The 25,712-nt window shown below is 36.4% G+C and overlaps 1 protein-coding gene across 4 annotated transcripts in view; it reads right to left on the reverse strand.

Moving 5' to 3' along the window:
* Positions 1 to 4,780: 4,780 nt before the first annotated feature.
* The window catches only part of LOC117431697 (DNA repair protein RAD50-like), a 28,300-nt gene continuing 7,368 nt past the window's right edge, over positions 4,781 to 25,712 (reverse strand). For all 4 annotated transcript variants that reach the window (XM_058996329.1, XM_058996331.1, XM_058996328.1 and 1 more), the window contains exons 8-26: positions 24,700 to 24,865; positions 24,198 to 24,391; positions 22,643 to 22,849; positions 22,336 to 22,518; positions 21,639 to 21,796; positions 18,861 to 19,036; positions 17,195 to 17,432; positions 16,171 to 16,360; positions 15,089 to 15,215; positions 14,674 to 14,867; positions 14,006 to 14,116; positions 13,821 to 13,913; positions 13,621 to 13,734; positions 12,543 to 12,670; positions 11,977 to 12,201; positions 8,177 to 8,262; positions 7,719 to 7,858; positions 6,555 to 6,688; positions 4,781 to 5,723 (exon numbers count right to left, since the gene is read on the reverse strand). In XM_058996329.1, the coding sequence (XP_058852312.1) occupies positions 5,537 to 5,723; positions 6,555 to 6,688; positions 7,719 to 7,858; positions 8,177 to 8,262; positions 11,977 to 12,201; positions 12,543 to 12,670; positions 13,621 to 13,734; positions 13,821 to 13,913; positions 14,006 to 14,116; positions 14,674 to 14,867; positions 15,089 to 15,215; positions 16,171 to 16,360; positions 17,195 to 17,432; positions 18,861 to 19,036; positions 21,639 to 21,796; positions 22,336 to 22,518; positions 22,643 to 22,849; positions 24,198 to 24,391; positions 24,700 to 24,865 (3,051 nt within the window). In that variant the 3' untranslated portion in view covers positions 4,781 to 5,536. The remainder of the gene's footprint in view (positions 5,724 to 6,554; positions 6,689 to 7,718; positions 7,859 to 8,176; positions 8,263 to 11,976; positions 12,202 to 12,542; positions 12,671 to 13,620; positions 13,735 to 13,820; positions 13,914 to 14,005; positions 14,117 to 14,673; positions 14,868 to 15,088; positions 15,216 to 16,170; positions 16,361 to 17,194; positions 17,433 to 18,860; positions 19,037 to 21,638; positions 21,797 to 22,335; positions 22,519 to 22,642; positions 22,850 to 24,197; positions 24,392 to 24,699; positions 24,866 to 25,712) is intronic.

Consider the following 25,712-nt stretch of genomic DNA (forward strand, 5'->3'; position numbering starts at 1 on the left):
GGATACAAAGAGAATCTAAGAAAGAACAAGATTACATTAGTTAACTCGGATAACCATACTTTTGTCAATTTCAATATATTCCATTTATTTTATTTATATAATGAACCATAACAAAAAGAGTCACAGAACATCGCTTGTAGATTTAGATATATTAAACCAAGATGAACTGATGCTTGGTGTATACATTACTGTACATGAAAAGGTTGTGTTACAGTCATGCTACTTCTCATTATTAACTACTTTTTCTGTACACCTTCTTTAAATATTGAAGAAGTCCTTCCAGAAATGTGGGCATCATGATTTCAGAGTCTTCATGTATTTGGCATTGCTTTTTCTCTTTCTAAAGTGCACACAAAAATAAATAAATAAATGAATGGTAATATTGTGATAGATGGATAGATAGCACAGTGCAATTATTAAACACACTTAAAACATAAAAAAAAAAAAAATTACCTTCAAATTTCTAATCAGCTTTGAGATTTCATTTTTTATTCGGATGCATTTTTTTTCCTTGCTAGCCTTCTGTAAAACCTTGATGACTGTACAGAAGAAAACGCCTTTCTTTGCAGCCTGGAAAAAAGAAAGTCATTTGCTAAGCATGATTAAATACAAAAGCCTGTCACCTTTTATTAAAGAATAAACTGCTTGTGGCTGTGGGTAAATGTACTCAAAATCCACTCAGCAAGTTTTCAATATCAGGCCCTTGGTGTGTAAGATACAATGACAAATTTATTATTATAATTTTTTTAGCAGATGCCCTTATCCAGGGTGACTTACAATTGTTACAAGATATCACATTGTTTTTATATATAATTACCCATTTATACAGTATGGTTTTTAATCCAGTCAAGAGTCCAGAGCCCTAACCACTACTCCACACTGCTGCCCATTTATCAAATGTAGTCAGGGTGTACAATAGGCTTATAGAAATTAAACAGGTACTCAGAAAGTGCTTCCTTTTCTGTATTTGTTTTCATTTTTATTATTCATACACGAAAATAATAACAGGAGTAACTAACCTTGTCATCTTCAAAAATGTTCGGCAGAAAGATATCACACTCATCCTAACCGAGACAGGAATAAATAGATCAGTGATGTGATTGGCCAAAAACAGGATTTCAACTCTTAAGCAGCAAATAAAAAGTAATTAGCAGCATAAGAAAAATGACTTACCAGTTTTCCCTCCATATGTGAAATAGTGGTAATTAGTTCTCTATACATCAATTCCTTTTTCTTGATTTCTCCTCCCTGCACCGAGAGCACCACAGAACAAAGCAGAACCATGTATTTAAAATTCATGATTTAGAGCTTCACTAAAGTCCAGCCAGAAATGAAGATCAATGGACAAATGTTAACGCCTTTTAAAGTATCAAAGGAGGTAGATTTTTTTTGCTGAATAAATACATATATATATATATGGGCAACACAGGAATGAGTCATTTGTTTTTTTTTATCTAGGGTTAAAACATGGGTTACTTGATAAGGATTTTTTTTTTTTATATTGTACAAACCACTGCACTGTATACTGTATGATTTTTATCTGGGAATTAGTTCAAATAGAATGTTCTTTTGAATGCTGCTGAAAGTGCAAGAAAAACAAACTATTGGTGCTAATTGGTCATTAGTTTTGGAATCTGTTTTTATATATAAAGCACATTCACTACATTACACACACACCAAAAAAAAAAAAACCCAAAAAACAGACAAACAAACATTATATGTATAATGCATCATTTGAAATCCAGGAACATACCATGGCAGGGGTATACAGTATGACCTCTCCAGGCAAGGTACCCCCTAAACAGCAACATATAGAATACTGTACATATTGCATCAGAGTGCAGAGGTGTGTAGTTGCAGCCTAGACTCAAGTCATTACATCTCCTAAGAAATATTACATGGGTGCAATAAATAGCCAGCAAAGGGAAGCACTGGAATACACACAAACTGGTCAGCTGATATTTTAAAATACAGTAAGTGAGTTGAAATTAGACCGGAATTTAGGAATTGTTATGAAAGGGAAATACATCAATCCACTTTTTGCTCACAGTTAGAATAGAATCCGTCACATGCAAAAAAAAAAAAACCTTGCTGATGCTGATCGTATCTGTGTAACCTCTCCTGCTCCAAGAACTCAACTGTGGTTTATTTATCACAAAACTAACACCTTCATGTTTCCTGAAATTTCAATGCTTCAAAATCAGCTTTTTATTATCAGACCAGTGACCCAGATTAATAATGCCATGCTCACTAACAAGTGCACATTTCAAAGGCTCATACGCTGAAAACATTATATAAAGATACTGTATGTGAAACTTGGTATTCAGCACAAAACTAATTTGTTTTTAGGGCGATTCTCCAGGGTATGTTGTATTGCTGTGTGTAGTCTTGCAGTGTTCTTTATTTGATATGCCGGAGGATGTGGTGTAAGGCATTATCGTCTCACTCAGCAGGTCATCCTAGACCTAATAGCTGAATTTCACCTTTTCATCACCTGGTTGACTGTCCTCCTGGTAACACCGACAACATTGACTTTCTCCGCTATAGAGGACCATATGGCATCCTTGGTAGCATAACCCAATTTCATGCTGAGTGACCTCAGCCATAAGGACTCTCAGCTCCTCCTCAGAAAACTTTTCTTTACTTTTCTTTTCTGTGCACCAAGAGGACTTTGCTGCCCTTCCTCTGACTTATTGTTGAGTAATTTGCATTGCTCTTAAGTTTAATAAGTTAAATGCAATATAATTGACTGGCCACAAGGCCATTTGGATTTTGCAGATGCAATGGGTTTTTACAACGCCTATCCTTAAATCAGCCTCTAAATGTGATGCCTGCCTGGCGAATTTAAATCTTTACAAAAAATATTCCTTGCTATATAAGCTTTTTATGGTCTATAAGCTGGTAAAAGATCACCTCACTAGTGTTCCTTTCCCCAAGAGGTTGCTTAGGGATACCCTGTTGAGAGACAGGCTTGTGATACTTGCAGACAGTATATATTAAACGTTTATTTTGTTTGTTTTTTGTTTCTTTTTTCCTCAGTTGTCAGCTGGGTGACCATAATCAGAATAGGTTTTAAAAATAAAATCCAATAAACCACAACTTTGAGAACCTCTTACTTACAAATACCACGTCACATCATTTTTGTACTGTGTACAAAAAAAAAAAAGTGGAAGCAAAAGCAAATCATAAAGGTGTTTGCTGGCTGAATAGTGAAGCTTGAACTCAAAATAATTCAGAAGCAAAGGTAAAAATGAAGCTATAAATGTACATAGATACATAAAGACACCATGAAACATTAGTGTCGGCTCTTTGAAGTCTACCTCGACATATATTCATTCCTGCATGTATGGATAAACTTGGAACTCCCTCACCCTACGGTTTTTGTAAATCTACACATACGGAAACCCTGAATAAAGATAATTGCATTAACTTCACTGAAGAAACTCTTTGTCTACTTCATTTCTTTAAAACAAAGAAATACAGAGGTTCATAAGCAGCAAGTATTTCCGTATTAATTCCCTTGTTCAGGGTTTATTTTTAGAAATGTTCTGGCTCTGAGGAGTGGCCTCCTCATTCATCAGACTTGATGCCCTTGTTTTCTTGCTGTCACCCAGGAACACTGCAGAATTAAGGGTCAAAATTATTATTTTTTTTTGTATCTTTAAATGTATTGTGCACATTTGCATTCAAGCTTGTTTAGCATGCAAAATCAACTACGTAAGGCGGCCTGTCTTCTAAGAAAACTGAGCAAAGACAAACAAACTAAATGTGATTGCAAGAATGAGCATAATACTAACGTAATAGATATTTATATATATATATATATATATATATATATATATATAAATATATAATACTAACGTTATATATATATATATATATATATATATATATATATATATATATATATATATATATATCTCTTGAAGGAAAGATTAAAAAATATGTCATATTTAATTAAAATATTTCACCAGCAAAATCAAATGGAGATAAAGTTACTGTTTACAAGTGAGTCCTTGTTGCTTGCCATGTCGGTAAACTAGACTCCATACTCTATAATGGTCTTTATGTGTATCTGTGTACGCCTTCAACACAACGCTTAAACCATATAAACAATTGATCTTTTATCTTAAGCACAAAGAAAGGCCCAAGACACAATTCACTGTGGCCAGCCAGTCTATTATGCAGCCCTTTTGTTCAATGGTCTGCTTAGTGAACATGAAAAAAAAGGCACCGAACCATTCCCTTTGTAATGATGTCTGTGTCTACCGCACTACAACTTGAACCCCTCTGGGAACAGGGGCTAATTGCAGCAGGTGTGGTCATGGTCCCGGCCCCCTGGACATCTCCGCACAAGATCACTTTGATTGTGTAGACCAAAGCAGTGCTGATCCCTGCAAAATACACCACACTTGTCTTGCCCACTGTAAACCTGCCTGTCTTAAACAATACAACCAGTGTGCATGTTGAGCAAGCATCTGTCTGACATCAGCGAGCTCATACTGAGAGTTAGTGTTAGGATTTCTTCAATCCCCTCATCAGAAATTAGAAGATTCCTTTATATGTTAGGTTAACAGCTATTGGATTTCAAGTTGCCATGAATGGATTCATCCATTTTTGCAAGGTTACAGGAGTATAGCATTTTTATTGTCTATGATTTACTATTGCAGCAAGGGAGCACTTTCTTATTTAACCAACTTTAAAATCAGGAAAGTTTGCAAGAATATTTCTTTTAATATTCCCAAATAAAAAATAAAAAAAAAACACCAACACACCTCTATGGTTTTAATAAGCTTTTTAATTCTTACAAAATAATTTTTTATAATAACTGATTATAAGCCATTGGCTTTTTTTTTCTTTAACATTTCATTTCAAAATGAAAAACACAAAACATATTATTAAATAAAAGAACTTCGCAAAGCAGCAGATATTCTTTTTCTTAAACATTCTCAAAATCTGCATGAAATTGCCTTGTAAAATCCAGTTACACTATTCAACTCAAATACACTGGATACATGACAATTTTTATCTACAGTAGTTATTTCCTTTCTAACTTCTTTCTTATCTCTGCAAAGATAGCCAGCTTATCTCACAAAATTCTGTAAATAACTTCCGTTATATGTCCTTTTTTTACATTGGGAAAACCTTTATGACTTCCTTTCAATCAAGTTACTAACAGACCCCTTTTCAGAATATTTTCTTTGAACAAATACGTTGTGCCCGAATTGTTCAATGTTAATGTAGTTAGTTAATTGTACCTTTGACAAATACATTGATACAATTATTTATTTGTAACACAGTAATTAATCAGAATTATCACTAGAATTAAACTAGAAAACAAAACGCACACAACGCAGCTCCCTGCCATAATGATTTTTACAAAAAAATTAAAAAGGTAGAAACGTTTAATCACAGATGCAATTGATATTAATCAATGAATAAATCTTGTCCAAATAGCTATTGCAGGCTTGAATGTACTGTATTATTAATTGCTCATTACGTTAGTCTTCAAGCTTTTTCCAGTTTCCTCCTTCAGTTAGTGAAGGTATGATCCGAGTGTATTCACACTGCATTTCACAATCTCCGAACACTGATCAATGTTCTTTTTGATCCTGTAGAAATGCTCCACATACTCTGAGCGACCCAAAAGCTCCACAAAGTCTTCGTCGTGTGTAATAATCAGCAGCTGGAAGTTACGCTGACGGGAACGACTCTTAATTATCCTGAAGCAAAGATGTTTACAAAAGAATGTGTCATATACAACGTTTATTAAAATGCGTTATCAGCAAAACCACACTGAGATAAAATGTCTGGTTGATTAGTTGCTTACTATGTTGGTAAACAGCTCTGCAGACACCTTAATCTATCCTACTACAAAACATACTGTAACTTCCATTATACAAAAATGGCATGTTGTGAGGGAAATAAAGAAATTAAACCACCAAGATATCACTATTTTACTAAACTCCTCACTTGCTATGATCAGTTTTGAGATTTTGTATCAGATTCTTAAAAAAAATATGGGAAAACATCACAACGAACTAACAAAACACAACATTACAGAACTTTTTTTTTTAATTCCAGGTTACTAGGACACAATACTGGGTGTGATGTTTCTACATTCTGTCCTCACTTTGTCCTGTAATCCAGCAGTTACTGTAATAATGTTTGTATGACCCATCTGTTTAAAAAAAAAAAAGGTTAGCAAAAGGCTCCAGCAATGAAGGCATTAAAAAGGCTCCAGCAATGAAGGAAATCAACAACTGTAAGTCACCCTGGATAAGGGTGTCTAAGAAATAAATAATAATAATAATAATAATGATGATAATAATAATAATAATAAACCAAAACTTGACTTTGTTTCTTATAGTTTCACCTCAAAGTGCAGCATCCGTCCTGTAATATTAAACACTTCTTTATAAAAACACTTTTCTGACAGGCATTTGAGATAGACCTGTGATGATTAATAACTGCTGCACGCTTGCATGTTAACAAGGCAGCACCACACTGGGCAGCTGAAATCCGAATGACTTGAGAGCACCTGGAATACTTACTGGACTAAGGCATGTGCCAAGGACTCGATGTTTTCACGATCAAGGTTAGTGGTGGGCTCGTCCAGGGCCAGGATTCCGCAGTTTAAACAGAACGTCTCAGCCAGGGCAAGACGAATAATAAGTGAAGCAAGAACCTGAGGTGCACAACACATACATTACTTACACAAGGAACTTACATATACATATATATATATATATATATATATATATATATATATATATATATATATATATATATATTTTTTTTTTTTTATCTAGTGTGCCCAATTTTTTTTGACCACCGATTTTCTCCCCAAAATGTAGCCCTAAAAAGGTAAAGTTACACGGATTTCAACGACGCCGGAACCTGCACATATTTGGTCATTTCTAGAATGAGAAATAGGATATGGTTTTCCTATCTCTTTTGCATATTTTTAACTTACTTCATGTGATCTTTATCTGATTTTATTTCTGAAATGAAGCTACGTATTAAAGGGGAAATGCACCACTGTCACGTTTTTTTGGTTTTTTTATCTCATTTTTTTTTCTTTTGTCACGTAACTGAAGAATCCTGTCAAAGTAGCATGATTATTTCTTTAAATAAGGGTTGAACCTGCAGACTCTTTTTCATAAATTGTCTGAAGGCGCAAATACCGTTACTTAAGCATTAAGGGAGTCTTCTTCTTAATATAATACTTGGGAAGTGCGTTTCCCTGGCATATTGTGGGTTATACTTCCTTGTACTGCTGCCATCAAATATCAGTCCAGCTTGCCCTGTTTTGATGCAGTTGTTCATGAGAATTAAATATCTTTTGATTGAGGTTCCATCTTAAGACATGGTCCATGCGTGAAGTAAATGGGGGCATGTGTTTTTAGTTTCGTTTTCATTTTGTATCTTATAAACTATTTCCGCATTGCCTGCAGGTGTTCTGATCCAGTAAGTGAGGTGACGCATGCTTCTGAGGAGTGACCACATTCCAGTATTAATAAAGGGAACACCTCTAACACATCTGAGCAATGTGGAGCAGAGCACCTGCCAAAATCAACGTTTGAACAAAAAGTCAAAAGAAATGAGTTTCTTTATCATTACTTCGGGTTCTTCTTGGCTGGTTTAGTTTGAAAGAACGGGAGATCAACCCTGCCCCCCTGACTCTAGTTCTGTCGGTAAAGGCTACTGGGTCATACCTTCTGTCCAGCACTGCACCTCCCTCTCATATCCAGAGCTGTGTCACCCTTAACCATCACCACTCGGTAGTTGTAGGTCCTCCTCTTATCCGCCGAAACATTGTCATCGACGTCAGATCGGATCTCCACATATTCAATGTCTACAGGGAGCAGGGCAATAGAAATGTTTAGCAATTACTGGGCTGGCCACAGTTTCTAATGAAAAGCCTAGACAGAAGTATAAAGAACATTATTATTGTTATTATTATTGGTAATACAATAAAATCATCAGATTTCATGTAAAGACTTTTCATTTCTGTATTAAACTGTACAGAGGAAAAAAAAGAAAGAATTGCAAAAAAGCATCCTGAGATATCTTTTTTGTCTAAATAAATGAAGTGAAAAGCAGCGTCTGTCCAGGCGCATTTCGCTCTCGAATGTGTTCCCGGAGCAAGTCTTCACTGAAGCAGTTTAAATACCTTGTCCTCGGTAGGTGCTCCTCCAGAGGTCTCGGACAATCTTGTTGATCTCTTCCATTTTCATGCTATGGAATTTCATGATTGCTCTGGGGAGGAGGATGGGGATACAAATTAACAAACGGGAATGAGACAATACTGTGGTTTACTATCTTAAGCAATACGTTACCCTCTTGAGGTCATCTAAATGTCATAACAAATTCCATCCCATAATCATATCTCAATACATTTTACATTATTCCGGAAAATGTTTTTTTGTAATATAATGCAATAGGCCTTCAGAACATTAATGCTATTTCTAGCTTTAACACTAGATGGCGCACTCTAGTGTTAAAGTGCAATAACATACCAGGGAAGACTAATCACTCAAAATACTTATCGTTTATCATTGCAATGCTTATAGTGATCTACAAGGTGTTACATCTAGTCTTGCAAAACACATATATATATATATATGTATGTATGTATGTATGTATGTATGTATGTATGTATGTATGTATACACTTGTATTATTATTATTACTACATTTTAATTGTTTTAAACAACTCAAAACACATTGGAAGGCATGTTGTGCTAGATAATGTGCCTGCTTTACTGCTCTCTTTTTGATGTGCACTCAGGGCCTGGTTGAGACGACAATAGTTCAGTTCTACTCTTTTGCAAACATTTATTAATGATAAAAAGAAAAATGCAGTAAGCTATTCAGTACTCCAGTGTCTAGGGTAACTTATGTTACTGTTTGTTGAGTTTCACTGTGTGTTTCTATATTTTTTTCAGTTATACCACAGTTGGACGTACTGGTCGTTCGTTGGCCGTTTGTTATTTCCTGCTTGTTCAAAATGAATAGAAAAAAAAAAAATGGTTTGATTTTGTTATGTAAACGCAAAGGGCTTCAGCAGTGATCAAAGCGATGGCTGCCTTGCAAACTCACAATATAAAAGGTCCTTTTAATAACTGCAGAGCTAGTGCATGTGCCAGGTTAACATCCCATTCCAACCCAGGATCCCCACGTCAGAGAACATCGACCCTGCCATGCCCTGTGGAGCTTACGTGCAGCAGGAAGGAGGCTGTGTGCTTCTGCCGCTGTCAATCCTGCCATAGACCTGCCGTGGTAGCACTAATACGATTGGCTAGAAGCAGGTGCAAGTGGCCGGTGATTGCGTCTGGAAACACATTTTCTGATTTGTCACCACTATGAGCTATTGATATCCAAATGGGTTAGAGGTTAACTGCGTATGCCATTTACATGTACCTGTAGAGCACTTTTTTTTTGTATTCCTTTCTGTACATATCAAAGTTTGGAACCACTGAGATTTCTTTAAAAACAAATGCGTATTTAAAATGTAAATCTATATGCAGGGAATGGGCCAACCAAAAAAAAATGCTCAAGAAAACCCTGATCTACAAAGGCATGACACAGGTCTTATCATAGGACCCACAGCGCATTCTGGTTATTACAGAAATGCTGCTATTTCTCAGCAAGCAGCAGCAACAACTGAACAAGATGACTTTGCACAATGCATTGAGCTATAATCAATGATCAGATAAAGTGCCAGAGATTTCCTGTGTTACCACATTCATGCTGTAGGATCATGATGAGTTCAGTTTTTAAATATAGCATCACATTAACATTTTAGATTTATTTAAACATTTAAGAGTTTTGCAGCTGTGAAATTGTTTTGAAAAAAAAAAAAAAAAAAAGACCTTTAAAAAGGGGTTTTATTAATATAACGATCCTGATATTTCATATCCTATTATTTGTGTGCTGTATGATTCTCTGCTGTCATTTCTGCTCAGATCATTAATTTGCCCTGCTTACTAACTATTCCGGCAAAAAATTGCTTCTGAAAAAACTCATCAGGGCTTTGGGGAGATGAAGCAGGAAAGCACATTAGTACTGCACTCTGTATGGAGCCAATGGGTGAAGCACAGCACACTGAAGCTTGTGTAACACTGGTATGTTTCCTTAGTTTACCTTAGCATAAAATAAGCCTTGGCTTGAGTGTCTTCTCAAAAGCAAAGCTGTTTTTTGTTTTTTTTTAATTTCTTTGCTACAAGGACTTCTTAAAGCATACTGTGTGCAGCAAGGATACCTCTATTCAAAATAGATTTTCTTGCCATCTTGACCATAAAAAGTCCCTTTCTTACTTTCTCAGCTGCATCACTTGCATGTCTCCCATTTCTTTTAAAAGTTATTTCCTTTTAGCTGCAGCTTCTTTTAGCTCTTCAGATGTAGTACAATTCTATTTATACAGCTCTATTTATTTGTACTGCACATGCGTCACTAGTATGAACAAGCTATGCACATTTTTGCAAAGAACATGGAACACACTGTCATAGATAAAAGAGCCCTCGTTAAAGTGACTTCAAGCTACAAGAGTTTGATCCTGTAACTGATTACCTATAAATGATGATTATCTTATTTGTCTGAAACTGCAGCATGCTGACTCTGCCACTTCCTCTATTAGATAAAAACTCACCAGAGACACAGAAGGGTTTCCTCCACAGATACTTAAAGCTGCAGTGCACTCTTACATATCGGGATTCTTAGAAGGCAACGCCCACCCTGTGTATAAAGCACATACCCGAGCTGCCTCGAGTCAAGCTGTTGCTCGTATCCCCAATAGACCCTATGGGTTATCCATTAATACGTCAACCAAACTCTTATGAATTAAAACAAGATATGCATGTCAGGATATCTTTCATTTTTACTTTTTGTAATATGTAAAAGATTTCAGTCATGAAGGTCTTTATAGCAGACACAGGGTGCTTGGTTCGTCGAGTTATAACATACTAAAATAGGGTTGTACAGACCTCTGTAGTTGTGCTAATACAAGAGAATCTAAGCATGTCCTGATCACTTTCCTTCAACAAATATGCTTATCCTAATGAACAAGATAGGAAAAAAAAAGGACGTAACGGATCATGTATTTTGTAACAAAAAGTTTCCAAACATCTAAAACCACTTGATGATTATTATTATTTTAAGCACTAGTATACAACACTTACTGTAGGTGGCAAGGCGTAGCTGAACCTATCAAACTAATACCGAAATTTGCAGTGACGTTCATGAATGGCAATGGAAAAAAATGTATTGATACGTGACTTATGTTTTACTGCAACCAAACAAGCTATGTAAGTAATGTCACGGAGTAACCTTTTCAAAAGCCTTCCTCTTCTCACAGATTTCCAGGTAACAAATCGATACGGCTTCATGAAAACCAGCAGTTACCATAGCTTTGATTGTGATCTAATGAAGTTACGCAGGATGCTACTTTAAACAAGGTCAGAGTCATACTGGCTTAATTCTAATACAGGGGGGTGTTTATAAGATTGAAATGGCTGTAACTCTGAATCATGCACGGTTGTCAATGCTTTAATGGATCTGTACTGTATTAACAAAAGTCCTGCACCTTAAATCTGAATACTAATAAATAAATAAATAAATAAATAAAAGCCAGGATCGCTGTGTTTAATTTCTCAACAGCGGGTTCACTTCTTTTAAAACTGTTTCCGGTTTCAAGTCGTGTAAAACCGCCAGTCACAGGACCCAGCTAATTCTTTAAGTGCCGACCCCTATAAATATCTAAATGGGATTTCTATTAAATCAGGTACATTTCTAGCAACTCCCTAAAGCAGTTTCAGCTCTGCAATGCAGGTTACCAGATGCACGTTATGTGCTTTCACTTCCGGCAGTTTACTGCTACAGAGAACCACTTGTGAGAAGTATATACATTTTTTGATGAACAGGCTCTTTTTTTGGTTATGTCAAGAGTTCTAAAATTGGAGGCTAGGTTACTCACTGATCAAGTGTCTTGTAATAAATATCCAAGTCCTTATTTGCTAGCTCGGTGGTCCTCATTACAATCATCATGTCTCTGAACTTCTCTTCTGCATCCCGATACTGAGGCTCTCGCAGCTCTTTCTTGAAGCGAATTATCTCCTCTTCAAATCCCTTCTGCCTGCCCATTGCCAAGCTCCGATTCTTTTTATAATCTTCCACTTTGTTATCCAGCTCTCTGCGTTCACTTAAAACATAAAAAAAAAAAAAAACATTTGGATCGAAATCCTTAAAAGTAAGGGCCCAGTCCTGTAATCTGAATCTGGTACCAGACCTGAGCCTCTTACACATGACATATTTAAACTACCCTCCCCAGCCCCCTTATCTCACATCTGTATCTGTGCAGCTTTGCAATGCAGATTATCAGAATATGCGCCCATGAGCTAATAACTTGCGGAAGGACCCGTCCGCTCCATAGCCAGAGCTACAAGAGAAAGGTGCAAACTAATGGCAAGTTCCTTACTCCTTCTCTTGAGATTTTCTTGCCATCTTGACCATAAAAAGTCCCATACCGTAAACCTTTCTTACTTTCTCAGCTGCATCACTTGCATCTCTCCCATTTCTTTTAAAAGTTCCTTCCTTTTAGCTGCAACTTCTTTTAGCTCTTCCATCCGCTTGCGTAGAGTCAAGTTATCTTGCAGCCACCTCTCTTGGACCTGTGTAGTAATCAGGCACGTATTACTGACATGATAACTGATCACTGTGTAGCTCAGAGAGGAGCGAGCACGAGGGGACTGTATTCCAAGCCAGGGGAGTCAATTTTATTACAAAGTAAGATATACAGCATGTGAAAATAGAGGATCGTGGTTAAATTAAAAGCACTATGAGATGATGACTGAAACACAATAGTGAAATTGTTTTCTTTTTAAAGAAAAGTTGCAAAGCACAGGCTCAACCAACCTAGTTCACATTCATTCAGTGCCAACATACTGTAAACTACTCTAACTCGAAACGTGTATAAATCCTGGAATAAGTCACTATTAAATAACACTATTAAAAAGTTGACATTACTGATGCTATACATTTGACTTAAATGTGTTAAATGTAACCAGGAAATCTATTTAAAACATCCTAAACGTGGGTTATTAAACAAAATGGTAGCTAAACTGGACACAGCTTTTTTTTTTTTTTTTGTATTTTGCACACAACAATGGAAAAACAGTTTAATAATTTTCATGAATCACCTTAAACAGAAACAGTTTCCCATATCTTTGAAATCTATCACATTGCCTATACCACTGAAACGTAGTCAGTGTTACACATCTAATGCTTACTGTAACTCAAACAGAATACCGTTTCCTTTAGCACCTCAAAACGGCAACCATTAGTGATTGGAAATACGGTTTGCCCTTTAAACGATACGTGGAACCTGGAACAGAATTAGCAGTCTGAATTTTGACTTCGACATACCGTAACTTGATCTTGCACGATGCTGGTAGCGTTGAGACCATTTCATGCAAATATACAATTTAAAGAATCCTGTTCACTGAATGCATGCTGTAATCCTTTTATAAACCCGTTTGAGGATTATGAAGAAAAAAAAAATAATACATACATGATCACAAAGGATTTGTGAATAAAGACAGACAAACACTGTTTCACTTGCCTTCTGCGTGTCAATGTCTTGTCGGATGCTACTGATTTCTTTGTTAATCTTCTCCCTCTGCTGCTCAGCCTCGTGCAGCTGTGAATTGGTGTCCTGCAGTTCCATCTCTTTTTGCTACAACACATGGTAAAGAGCTGAATAAATAACATGTGCTAAAAACGGTAAATGGGAACTTCTAATGCGAAGGTTCGTAACATTACCTCTTTGTATTGTTCCTTCCCTTCTTGAATGTATTTCTCTATTTCTCTCTCATGGGCACTGATGTTTTTAACCTTTTCTTTAATTGTGTTGATCTGCAAAATTAAAAAGAAAACTCAAGTTACAAGTTTAGGCCTTCGGGTACTAAGCAGACTTCCTTGTTAAAACTCAGTGACATTTTTCAGACCTTCTCCATTTCTTCATCATTTTTGTGGTTCTTCCTTTCAATTAAGTCCTGTTTCTCTTGCTGAAGATTTTCCAGGTTAGCTGAAAGTGGAGATACCTGCTCTTTAGCATCCTAATTAAAAAAAAAAAAAAAAAAAAACACACACACAAAATGGGATTATCTGCCGAGTTTGAAATGGCATGCCAGTTGTTATCACGTTTTGTCAAGACAGAAGTGTTGTTATTTGGAAACAGTAACTGGAGATAAGAAGAAGTGACACTTCTGAAAAAAGACAAACTGTTAAAATGTTCAATAAAAAAAAATGAAAGACAAAACATAGGGACATGTGTGCCATGTGATTCATCTTGGGTTCTAAAGCCCTAATAGTCAGCAGAAAATGTGATCACTGCATACAGTGTAAAGAGGCAAAAGACAACTGCATCGGCATACCCGTATCTCTCTATACAGACTGTATCTCTGTTGTCAGGATCGGCACACTGTATCAGCATACCCGTATCTCTCTATACAGACTGCATCTCTGTTGTCAGATCAGCACACTGTATCAGCATACCCATATCTCTCTATACAGACTGTATCTCTGTTGTCAGATCAGCACACTGTATCAGCATACCCATATCTCTCTATACAGACTGTATCTCTGTTGTCAGATCAGCACACTATCAGCATACCCGTATCTCTCTATACAAAGACTGTATCTCTGTTGTCAGATCAGCACACTGGTCCTCCAGCTGCTGACGGCGCTGCATGTCGCTGGAAATCTGCAGTTTTTCTGCTCTAATTTCATGAACGTTGCTTTTTAAAGACTGGATCTGCTCCTGCTGATCTTGGATCATTTTCCGCTTCAGCTCAATTCTGCTGGACGCTAAAGAAAGAACCCAATGTTACTGAAATACTAAATAACAGCCTATTGTACATTTTCAAGCAGTTGCCTCATTTTCAAGTTTTATTTTCCACAGCTCTCCAGTATCGATACAAACAATCCTACACATCACGGAACTGGTTTTGAGGCGGTATTATTGGCCTTACTTACCTACAGTACCAGTTAAATATGTTCCCCTGTGATTGTGCCTTCTATTGACTTACCTGTGTCCAGTTTAAGTTGTGTCTCCTGTTTCTCCTGGTTGACCTGCTGGACTGTGCGGCTCAAGTCCACCCCTTGGAGCCTAGAAGCCTGCTGAGCAATTCTTCGCTCCACATCTCTCAGGTCCATCTAACACAACAGATCAGGACATGCCAATGTTTTAATTGCAGATTGCTGCTACCCCATTAAAAGGAGTTTGAACTAAAACACCAAGTGATTAGGTACCAGGAAGCCACTTTTCATCTATAGCGTTATCTTTGTGACCAGTGAAAAAAAAGATAAGAAAATGGATTTTAAAATCTTGGCCTGTTCTTCTTTAACCATTTAAATGAACTACTGTGCAAACAGGATACTGATACGTGGAAATCTTACAGATTTAATACACTCTTGCTAATTTCAAAACACGAACTGTGCCAAAAAAAAAAAAAAAAAAATTCTCAAATGCTTACTTTGTAAATGGCTTTTCCAGGAGAAGGGTGTTGCACGTATCCCATATCTTATTCAACAAAGAGTACATATTGTGCATTTGCTTATTTTACCTTACTAAACATTTGACTACTGGACTAGGACGTTTTGATCTGAATTGCTACAGTTATGGAGAAGAAGAAGTGGACTTTTTGGTGTTTACTAAACGTCAATCTAGTGTCCAGATTGTAATGGAAAGGCCATTTTGCTGGTGGCCTGTCCATGTTGACTTCAGGAAAATAAAATCATTACTTGAGTTTTTTTTTTTTTTAAAGAGACCACATCTACATTTCATAATCGTGTACTTGTTTCATAAACAGAAAATTAAACCCAGAAAGTTCAGGCGTATCCCCACTTATTAAAAGGCCCCCACGTGACAGGATGTGGCTGCACGGCTGTCATTTACTGCCTATCTTATTGAATTATATATAATGCACACAAAAAGCTGAGTGTCCAGAGTATTAGGGGATCTTTTGCATGCCTCCCACACGTGAATGCGTGGGTAAAAACCACAAAACTCAATTGAAAAGAGTAAACCCACTTCAGAGTGCATCTATTTGTTCACAATTTCTATCTGGCCACCAGCAAAATGTGTCTCTTTGAAAAACTATATTTTTACCTGGTATCGGTCCATAAGTGAAATGTCCTGGAGACAAGCTTTTGCAGTCTCCTCTTCAGATATTAGGGTCGCTAGAAGTGTCTCCTGCTCCTCAATATCGTTCTTGAGACGCTCAATATCACGGTTTACATTCTGCACTCTGTTTCGTAGCTCAGGCAGGTCTTTTTCCTTTAACTCAGATATTGTTTGCCTTGGAAATAAAAGTGCATTATTATTTGAAGAACGTTACCCTTTGCAGTTTGAGCATTGAGCATTTTCCTTGTTTGTATATTACAACAATACCAAATATATATATGTTCGTTCCAGAGCACCTACTGAAGCGGATATGTGTATAATCTCCAACACAAGGAAGACACCTTGTGGCAGCAATTAAGCTTACAGTTTTCTTTCTTCTGCTCTCTCTATGCCTGTGTTTCCAGAAAGCTGACTCAAGGGCAAGCTGACATTTGTATTGGATCTAACACAAGGAGACCTCTTGTGGCTGTTATGAAGCTACTACAATTCTCTTTCTCATCTTTTATCAGCCCAATTCATTCATCACAAGGTTCTTATGACTGGACCACTGACTATTGCAATTAATATAAAATGGCTTGAAATGGGTTAATCTGGGTTAATCCACCTTCTATATAGCAATTAAGGTATCAAATATGAAGAATTACTTTTGAAAATGGCTTCAAACTGTTGAAACTGTTCAATTCAATGTTAAATTAGTTACAGAAAGCAATTATTTACAAATGTGATATATTACCTGATAACAACCAGGTTATCACCTATATTTGTGTATCAATTTCACCTATTGTTTGTTAGACCTCTACAAGAAGTCATTTTAGTGTAAATAACTGATGTACTAACTGATACGTTTTTTTTTTAAATCATGCACATGTGCAGACCAGAAAGTTATGTTTTATGAGCACCACTGTATATTTTGAGATGTTTTTGGTTGCTGTGATCGTCACAGTGTGTACACAGAATATATTCACACAGCAGTGCATTTCAACCAGCCCTGCCCAGAGGCTCGCGTTACCTTATAGGCTTGAGCGCCATCATCTCATCCCGTCTTTTTTCCCTTCTCTTCAGGTCCAGCTCAGTGTTCTTCAGTTTGTCTGGGACAAGGCGCAGCTTTGACTGCAAGTCATTGGTCACGTCTTGTAGCTCCGCCTCCGATGGGAAGGTCCTCTGGCAGACAGGGCAGCAGGGCTCATGATCCTCAGTCAGCTGGCTAATAAACTGTGTGTACACAGCAGTGGCTCCAGCAAGCATGGCTTTAAACAGGAGGGAAAATAACAATTCAAAATGACATGCTTTAGAGTTGAATCGGTCTACGTTTGAGGTGTCATTTTTTAATAGAAAAACTAAACATCCTCCTAATTTTAAAAATGACCTACAGGGGTGTGCAACTGTAACCAGGGGTGCACCTTGCACTTTTCCCCTCTGCAACTGCGAGTAAATAAAATCAGTTGCAGAGGGGAAAGACATTACAGCTACTGGTGGTCATTTTTCAAACCACTTCACTTCATGAACTCATTTTTTAGGAGTAAGGAAAAAAAAAAAAAAAAAAAATAGGAGCAGCAGATCCGGTGGTTGAACTGGGTCATGTTTGCTGGAATAGTTAGTAACCCTGTTAAAATACATATTAGGGCTGCCAAGAGATTAAAAAAATGAATCACGATTATAATCTCCCAATTACAATTTTTAATCTCAATTAATCTTGGTTTGAATCGTATATTTCATTGATACAATTACTGCATCAGTCTCATTCAAGTTTGTTTTATTAATGATGCTATTATTATTATTATTATTTTAAAGGTCTTCTTATTACCTATAAGGCTTTATATGGTCTTGGACCTTCTTATCTTCAAGATCTGCTGACCCCATACGTCCCTGGTCGTTCCTGGAGATCGGAAACTGCTAATCTTCTGAGAGTCCCTAAAACTCGTTTGAACCCTGTCAGAGCCAGGGCATTAAGTTATAATGCCTCTCACCTTTGGAACTTGCTCCCGATTCATATCAGGAATACTAGCACAACTGACTTTTAAATCCTGTTTGAAAATGTCTGTTTATTTGTAGCTGGATTATATATTAGTCACAGGCTTTTTTATATTTATTTTCTAAAGCTCCCTGGAATGCTTGCATGAAGAGCGCTATAATAGAAATTTGTATTGTATTGTCGTTGTATTATTATTATCATCATCATCATCATCATCATCATCATCATCATCCAAAAAACAACAGAGCATAAAAAAAAACCCCGTTGTCCTATTTTTGGATTAATATTGTTGCCTCTTCTTTATAGTTTTATATTTATTTATACAGAATTATACAGAAAAACTCCAGCATTTGCTGTTAAACTGTTTGAACCCACTGCTAAATCACAATGGTGCCAGTTTATTACTCACCTTAATGCACTTCAAATTATACTGTATATTTTCTTATCAGTTTCCTTTAAAAGGGTATCCTTTACTCATGTTTTTCATTACCATTTAATGTAATCTCTTTTATTAATAACTTATTGTCTAAATAAAACAAAGAATTCATTAACAGTTACATTCTCCTTAATTGTAAATACTATATATATATATATATATATATATATATATATATATATATATATATATATATATATAATCTCAAAACAGGAAAGAAAGTTTAAATGATAGGAAAGAAGTATGCTTTTAATACTGCTGACCTACCTCTTTGCTTGGAAGACTTTTCAATGTCATCTTGCAGTTTAGTCAGGTCTGATTCAAAATCTTGACTTCCGCACACATTGAAAAGCTTCTCCTCGTAGTTCGCCAGCTGCTGCTCCTTTTGTCTGATCTCAGTGCTAATGTGACTTTTATTCTGTTCTCCTGAAGCCAAGTCCTTACTTTGAAAAAGGCAAATAGAAAACTGCTTTTTAGTAGTTTATTAAATTCCTTAGTCACACGTTTTTGCAATTATTTAAGCTTTCTAAACCATTGTTGATTTTCTGAACCACCAACTAGAATAATGTCATCAATATAAAATGTTATTTAATTAATTTAACTGGAAAAATAACTTGTGTGTTAAAGTTAAGAGCTTTTACTTCTTGTCCACTAGAGGGGGGACAACAGTAGAAACCCTAACAATGAATAAAATGCATTAAGCTTATTTAAAAACTGCAGATTCAAATGACAGTACAAAAGCTACGTTTCTCATTTGATATATTAAAGGTGTTACAACATGTGGCACCAGATGTCTCCATTTTCTTTAATAATGAGAATATCTGTTCTTTGTTTGTATCAGTTACCAAAAATAACTTCAAAAGTAGAAGCAACTTAATCCAAAGTATATTTGTATAACAATAAATAATATAGAGTGATTCAGTGGAATATGGTAAAGGGAGAACAGGAAAAGCAGTGGTCATTAATACACACAGTAACATCAAATAGTAATAATTACAGAGCACAGACGTACAAGTACTCGCATTCCTTTCTTTCACAACAGAGAAAAAACTATATAATACAGAATTGTACACAATGACGGAAGGAGATTTTAGTTTCTGAACTTACAGTGCAGAGAAAAAGTTTGTGAACCCCTTGGGATTTTCACATACTTCAAACCTAAAATGTTATTTAAAATAAAAAGTCCTAATAATAGATAAAGATAACCTGCTTAAACAAATAACACAAAAACATGATACTTTTCAACATTTATTTATCCACAAATGATTCAACATTCAATATCCATGTGTGAAAAAGTATGTGAACCTTTAGATTCAGTAACTGGTGGCACCCCCTTGAGCAGCAATTACTTCAACTAAGCGTTTCCTGTAACTGTTGGTCAGTCTCTCACATCGGTTTTGAGGAATTTGGCCCATTCACTCACATTAGCCAAGGCGAGAGTGGCCTGCAGATCCTTGGATGTTACTCTCGGGTTCTTTGTGACCTCCTTGATGATGTTGTGGTTTGTTCTTGGAGAGATTTTGGTAGGACGACCGCTCCTGGGTAGAGTGACTGTGGTCTTGAACTTTCTCTCCATTTGTAGACTATCTGTCTGACAGTGGATTGGTGGAGCCCCAAATCCTTAGAAATGGTTTTGTAACCCTTTCTAGACTGATGAGCATCAATAACTGTTTTCTGAGGTCCTCAGAGATTCCTTTTGATCGTGGAATGACGTGTTTCCACACACCTGTATGGTGAAGACCAAACTCACAAAGTTTCTGATCTTTATATAGGATGGGGCCTCCCAAACTCACCCCTGAAGATCTACCTAATTATTTAAACACCTGGTTCTAATTATCCCCTTAATTAAGCTGATAAAACCAGGGGTTCACTTACTTTTTCACATACCCTGAATCTTAATTACTCATTGTTTGTCTAATTCATATATCATTTTGTTTCAAAAGACATGGAATTGGTTAATAGAAACCCTATTGGATATTTAAGAAAATCCAAGATTCAAGAAGGCTATCATGGTAAAACTATGGAATTTCCATAATTATCATTGGGGTTCACAAACATTTTCTCAGCACTGTAAGTGTTACCCACCTCAAAAGACCCGTGTTTGCACTTAACAGCAAAGCCAATTTCACTAAAACATGCTGCCCGAGTGTTTACAAATAGCATTTAGTTTTGTTTAAAATTGTTTTAACGAAAAAAAAAATATATATATATATATATGCATTTCAGAGATGTGCTGTGAACGGAAATGAGGCAGACTTTTCTTAAAGTACGGTATCATCACACAATCTTATTTGTCACCCACGTGTCAAATGTCAAGGTACTTGCAGCAAACTACGTAGTGCATTTCCACTATCCATATATAGATTTTTACAGAAGTATGCCCATGTGCAAATTCTAAGGTGCAATGGGTAGTCCCATCATGGCAGTGCTATGCTTTGGGGATTTCTTGTAGCACCAAGAAAATGTCCGTTTACAAACCATGACCGCTAATTTGACATAGTTCGTTGTGCACAATATCTGATTAGAATGAGCTGTTTTTTTTTTTTAATAAAAAAAAAAAAAAAAATTAAATAAATAAAAACAGAAAACATATTCAGCAGCAAACTTGATTGTAATAACTTTAATGTTTATTACAATGATAGTCAAGATGGACAAGGGAGAAAATCTTTTATTTGTATTTACTTTGTTTATTTACCCTTACCTTTTTATTAGATTTGCATTAATTTAAGAGTTATTAACATATATACATGTTTTAGCGATGGGCCTCTATAACAAACTTCATCCAAGGCTTTTTGGGCTCCGATTCCTGATTCCAGAGAAATAAAGTGACCCGCATTACACTGCTGTTGACCTCCACATGCTTTCGACTGGATAGTAATTCAAGTCTCATGAAAATCAAGCGAGCCATAACAAAATGTAATCATGACTCTTAACCCCAAAAAGCACTCAACCGTAAGCATTTCTTATTAGTAATTAATCATTAGCATTACAGTGCTCAAAGATGGTATAGTCAAATCAGAACAGATGTAAGAACTTGTTCCTTACTTTAGTTTGCAAAGCTTCTCTCTTGTGTGGTTGATCCCCTTATTCTTTGCGTAGATCCAGTCCTCCAGCTGTTTTTTGTTCGGAAAATATCCCAATAGGGACACGAGATCATCACTGTGCCTGGATTTGATTTTTCTGATTTGTTCATCCTTATCAGCCTATTATGCCACAAACATAACAGTACAAACATTACAAGTGCAGGCAATCACAGATACATGGATTACAGCGAGGCAGGTTTAAGACTGAGATAAAACTGTAAGAAACTAAACCAAGTGGACAAAAGTTTTCTGGAACTGCTGCCTTCAGTTTAAAATTTTTTAATGTGAACTAATGCTTTCTTTAGTCAAATGCTTTAATGCAATTTTAAACTTTGCTCAAACAATCTCCAGAAACATGAGGTGTGTTTAACTGTGCACTGTGATCAGCACTTACGGCACACATGCAGTGCTCTGCCTTTATAACACAGTTGACAGGAGCCATAGTTAAGAGACTGTGCTATCTGACTTCCATCTTAGAATCAGAATTCTACTGCTAGTATAATGGCATTATGGGGTCAAATGGGAGCCATGACCGTGTACTGCCTTCTAACCTGTTCTGCAATATAAAGGGCCACCTTATAAAGGGGGAGTACTGCACACTGCTGGCATACACTTTCTCTGAAGACATCTAGTTGCTTTATTTTTTTTTGGTACTGCACCTTATCTTTTTTTAGCATTTCCACTTGTGTTCTTGTTGTCGTGTGCATGTTTATCAGCTCCATCTCCTGATCCAGTTTGCGCTGGGCCCGGTCAAGCTCCACTTTCTCCTGCTGAAGTGCAGTAACCTCTGATTTTAAACTTTCCACATTGGAGCTCTCCACCACATTACCCAGCTCCCGCTCCTTGAGAAAAAAAAAGATCAGCGGAATCTTATTACAATCTTAAGTTATTCGGTTGACTAAACGTTACATCTTTTTTTTTTCTGTGATGCATTCAACTGGTCAAAAATGTTTAATTCTTACTTACTGCTTTCACGAGTTCCTGCTCCAGCTCCTGCAGTCTGTCTGATGATCCCTCTAACTTTTGAAGCTCCAACTTGACAGCTTTCAGCTCCTGCTGCTTTTTGCTATGAATGTCCTGCTTCAGGTATATGGTTTGCTCCAGTCCCGTCTTTTTATCTCTTATCTCGTCGATAGATTGCTGTTTCATTGCTTCTTTCTCTCTGAAATCCCTCTAAAGACAAGCACAGAATTTCGTGACTTCAAACTTCTAGAACACTATAGCAGAAGACACGTTTACAAGAAAATGTATCAATATGTCTATACTGCAATCTTAAACTTGCTATTGTTTTTTCAGTAAAAGTTTTGGCCCACAGGGTGTTGGAGGGGTGAACGTGAATGTAGGTGGGCAATTTCAGTTACCAGTACATACTTCAATAGGAAGAAATGAAAAATTCCCCTTGACAGTTACTGATTTACACATATCAGACCTACTTTACCTGCAGTTAATACAGTTAAGCCTAAGGGAAGTTCTGCATTATAGGATAGCCTGTTTGTTGCAATGTACAGTATGTGTTGCAGATAATTAAAATTACCCTTTGTCTTAAAATAACGGGACCGGAAATCTTTCAGCAATTCTGAAACTATTTCATATTCTAATGCAACACCCATGCAAACAGGTAACATGACTTTGGATGTGGCTAGACTGACAATGTACAGTGTAGACTCCAAGTAACATCTCATTTTTCCCCTTCCACACAGTCTCAAATCTCCATGAACAGTGTGGAAGGGATTCTCAACTCCAGTCTTCTGGAACCTGATCTAGTTTTTTATTTTTTTAAATGCCCTTCAATGGGATTCAAATCTTGTAAATCAATAATAGTCTGTATAAAGAAACATCAAAAAAGACCACAGCAACAGGAGCCTGTCACAGAGCCCAATGACTGATTTAGATGAAGCCAGACTTAAAGAAAAGCACTGAAAAACATGAAAGATCACACCACATGTCAAGTAATAGCTATATCTAGAGAATGAATCTAGTGTGCTACGCTGGTATAAATTCGCTTGGAATATATACATAGATTTTCCGATTTTATCCAAGAACTCCTTATACACTCAATGCCCCTGTAGTTATCGCTCTATACACCAGATTCAAGTACAATACTGTGTGTTTACAGTGCAATGCCTAGAAATGAGTTTGTTATTTATGTTTGTCCTTTTATAATCAAATGAATACAATTGCCAAACTGTTCTAGTTCCTGTTCAGACTCCTTGCAAGAGACTATGATGATTCAGCAGTGACATGACAGAATAAACTCCAAACAAAACAACTGTTTAAAATGAAGTGCACGTCGTCTTTGATGGAACTACCCACTTAGTTGCAAAATATCCTTAAAATAGTATTAACAGAAATTTGTATTGCTATCATTATTTTTGTTAAATATATATGAAGTGCTTGTCACCTACAACAAGCTGTTTTAGAAGCTACTGCCAAAGTTGCCTGGTGTTTCAGAGGCATAAGGTTCAGGTCTCAAATACAAAATGTACACCCATCCTATTGCAACTCCTCACTTAAGTCTTACCATCATTTGGTTAGTCGCCTCCATTTCTTTTTCTTGCCTTTCTTTCACCTGTGCATGGAAACTTTTGAGCTGCCGCTCATTGAAAGGTGTTCTTTCATAACCATCCATCTCAAGGTGGGCAGCTAGAGACTGCACCAGGGAATCCCGAGTTTTAATGCTCTTCTGCTGACGGTCTGCTTGCAACTGTAGACGGCCTAACATGACAGAAATTCCATTATACAACCTGTCGTTAGATAATGTTCCACTATCTACAAAGACACATATATTTAATACATAAAGAAGCACATTATAAGTGATTATATTGCAGTGCTGTTTGAGTAAAGGTACAGTTACAGTTACATTCAATACACTTACTGGTCCTGTTTCCACACGGATCGAAGGATATGTAAGGATATGGGATCAAATGTGTATCCTATAATATTGACATAAATCGGTATGATACGCTCTTAATTGTGCTTCTGGTTTATTTGCTCAGTACTTAAAACGTTCTCCGTTTTTGTACCTTGCTCTACCAACAGGTCAGACTTCTGTCGGTTTAGCCTCTGGCACTCTCTGCTGGCTCGCTCCAGTTCACGTTGACAATCATTTGATCGCCTTTCCTTCTCCCTCACAGTTCTCTGGTGATTCTGGTACATTTCTCTCAGCTGATTGTCGGTCCCTTGGAACACCTAACAGCATGGTTAAGACAAAACTCAATCAATAATGCTTCACAGGACAATGTATATCCAGAAAGAAACAAGTATGTGCTTTATGTGCTTTATTTTGCTCTTATCTGCCCCCTATTTTACTGCATTTAATCCTGTACTTCAGAATATTGTAATCTTCCAAGTGTTTAACCTGTAGTATTTTGTACTTAATCATATCCTGATGTAACTATCACTATTTAATCATATCCTGATGTAACTATCACTATTATCTGCTGTATTATTGAATTGTGGTTTGTCACACTTGAACAAAAATTATTGTATTTCTTGCTCTTATTGTATTACTTGTATTGTAACACTTGAATGTATTTGTATTTGCTTGCGATTGTAAGTCGCCCTGGATAAGGGCGTCTGCTAAGAAATAAATAATAATAATAATAATAATAATAATAATAATAATAGTCAGTAATCTACACCTCCCACTCCATGGCTGTTAAATACACAATTAGAGCTAGAAGAAAGTCACTATCAGCTCAATAAAAACATACAATATAGTGTAAATATACAGCTTCTAAAAAGGGGCAGAGTATACGATTCTAGAAAAAAATTAAATACACCATTCTGGGAGTGATTTTACAACAGACTTGCTACACCTTCCTTTTCAACAGGGTGGTTATGAACTTAGTTGCCCACTTTGCAAAGCTACTGGGGAACAACATGAATTGCAAAGCGGAGGCACTATGTTAGCTGGTTTCACAACCTCCTGCAAAAAAAGTCACAAGTCTGTATTTAACTGGTGTGACCGCGTGAGCCAAACTACCATCATGTAATTATTAGCTGATTGTGTTTATTCTACAGTCTTTGTAAATGC

This window comes from Acipenser ruthenus, chromosome 22 (assembly GCF_902713425.1).
Source record: "Acipenser ruthenus chromosome 22, fAciRut3.2 maternal haplotype, whole genome shotgun sequence".
Taxonomy (NCBI): Eukaryota; Metazoa; Chordata; class Actinopteri; order Acipenseriformes; family Acipenseridae; genus Acipenser; species Acipenser ruthenus.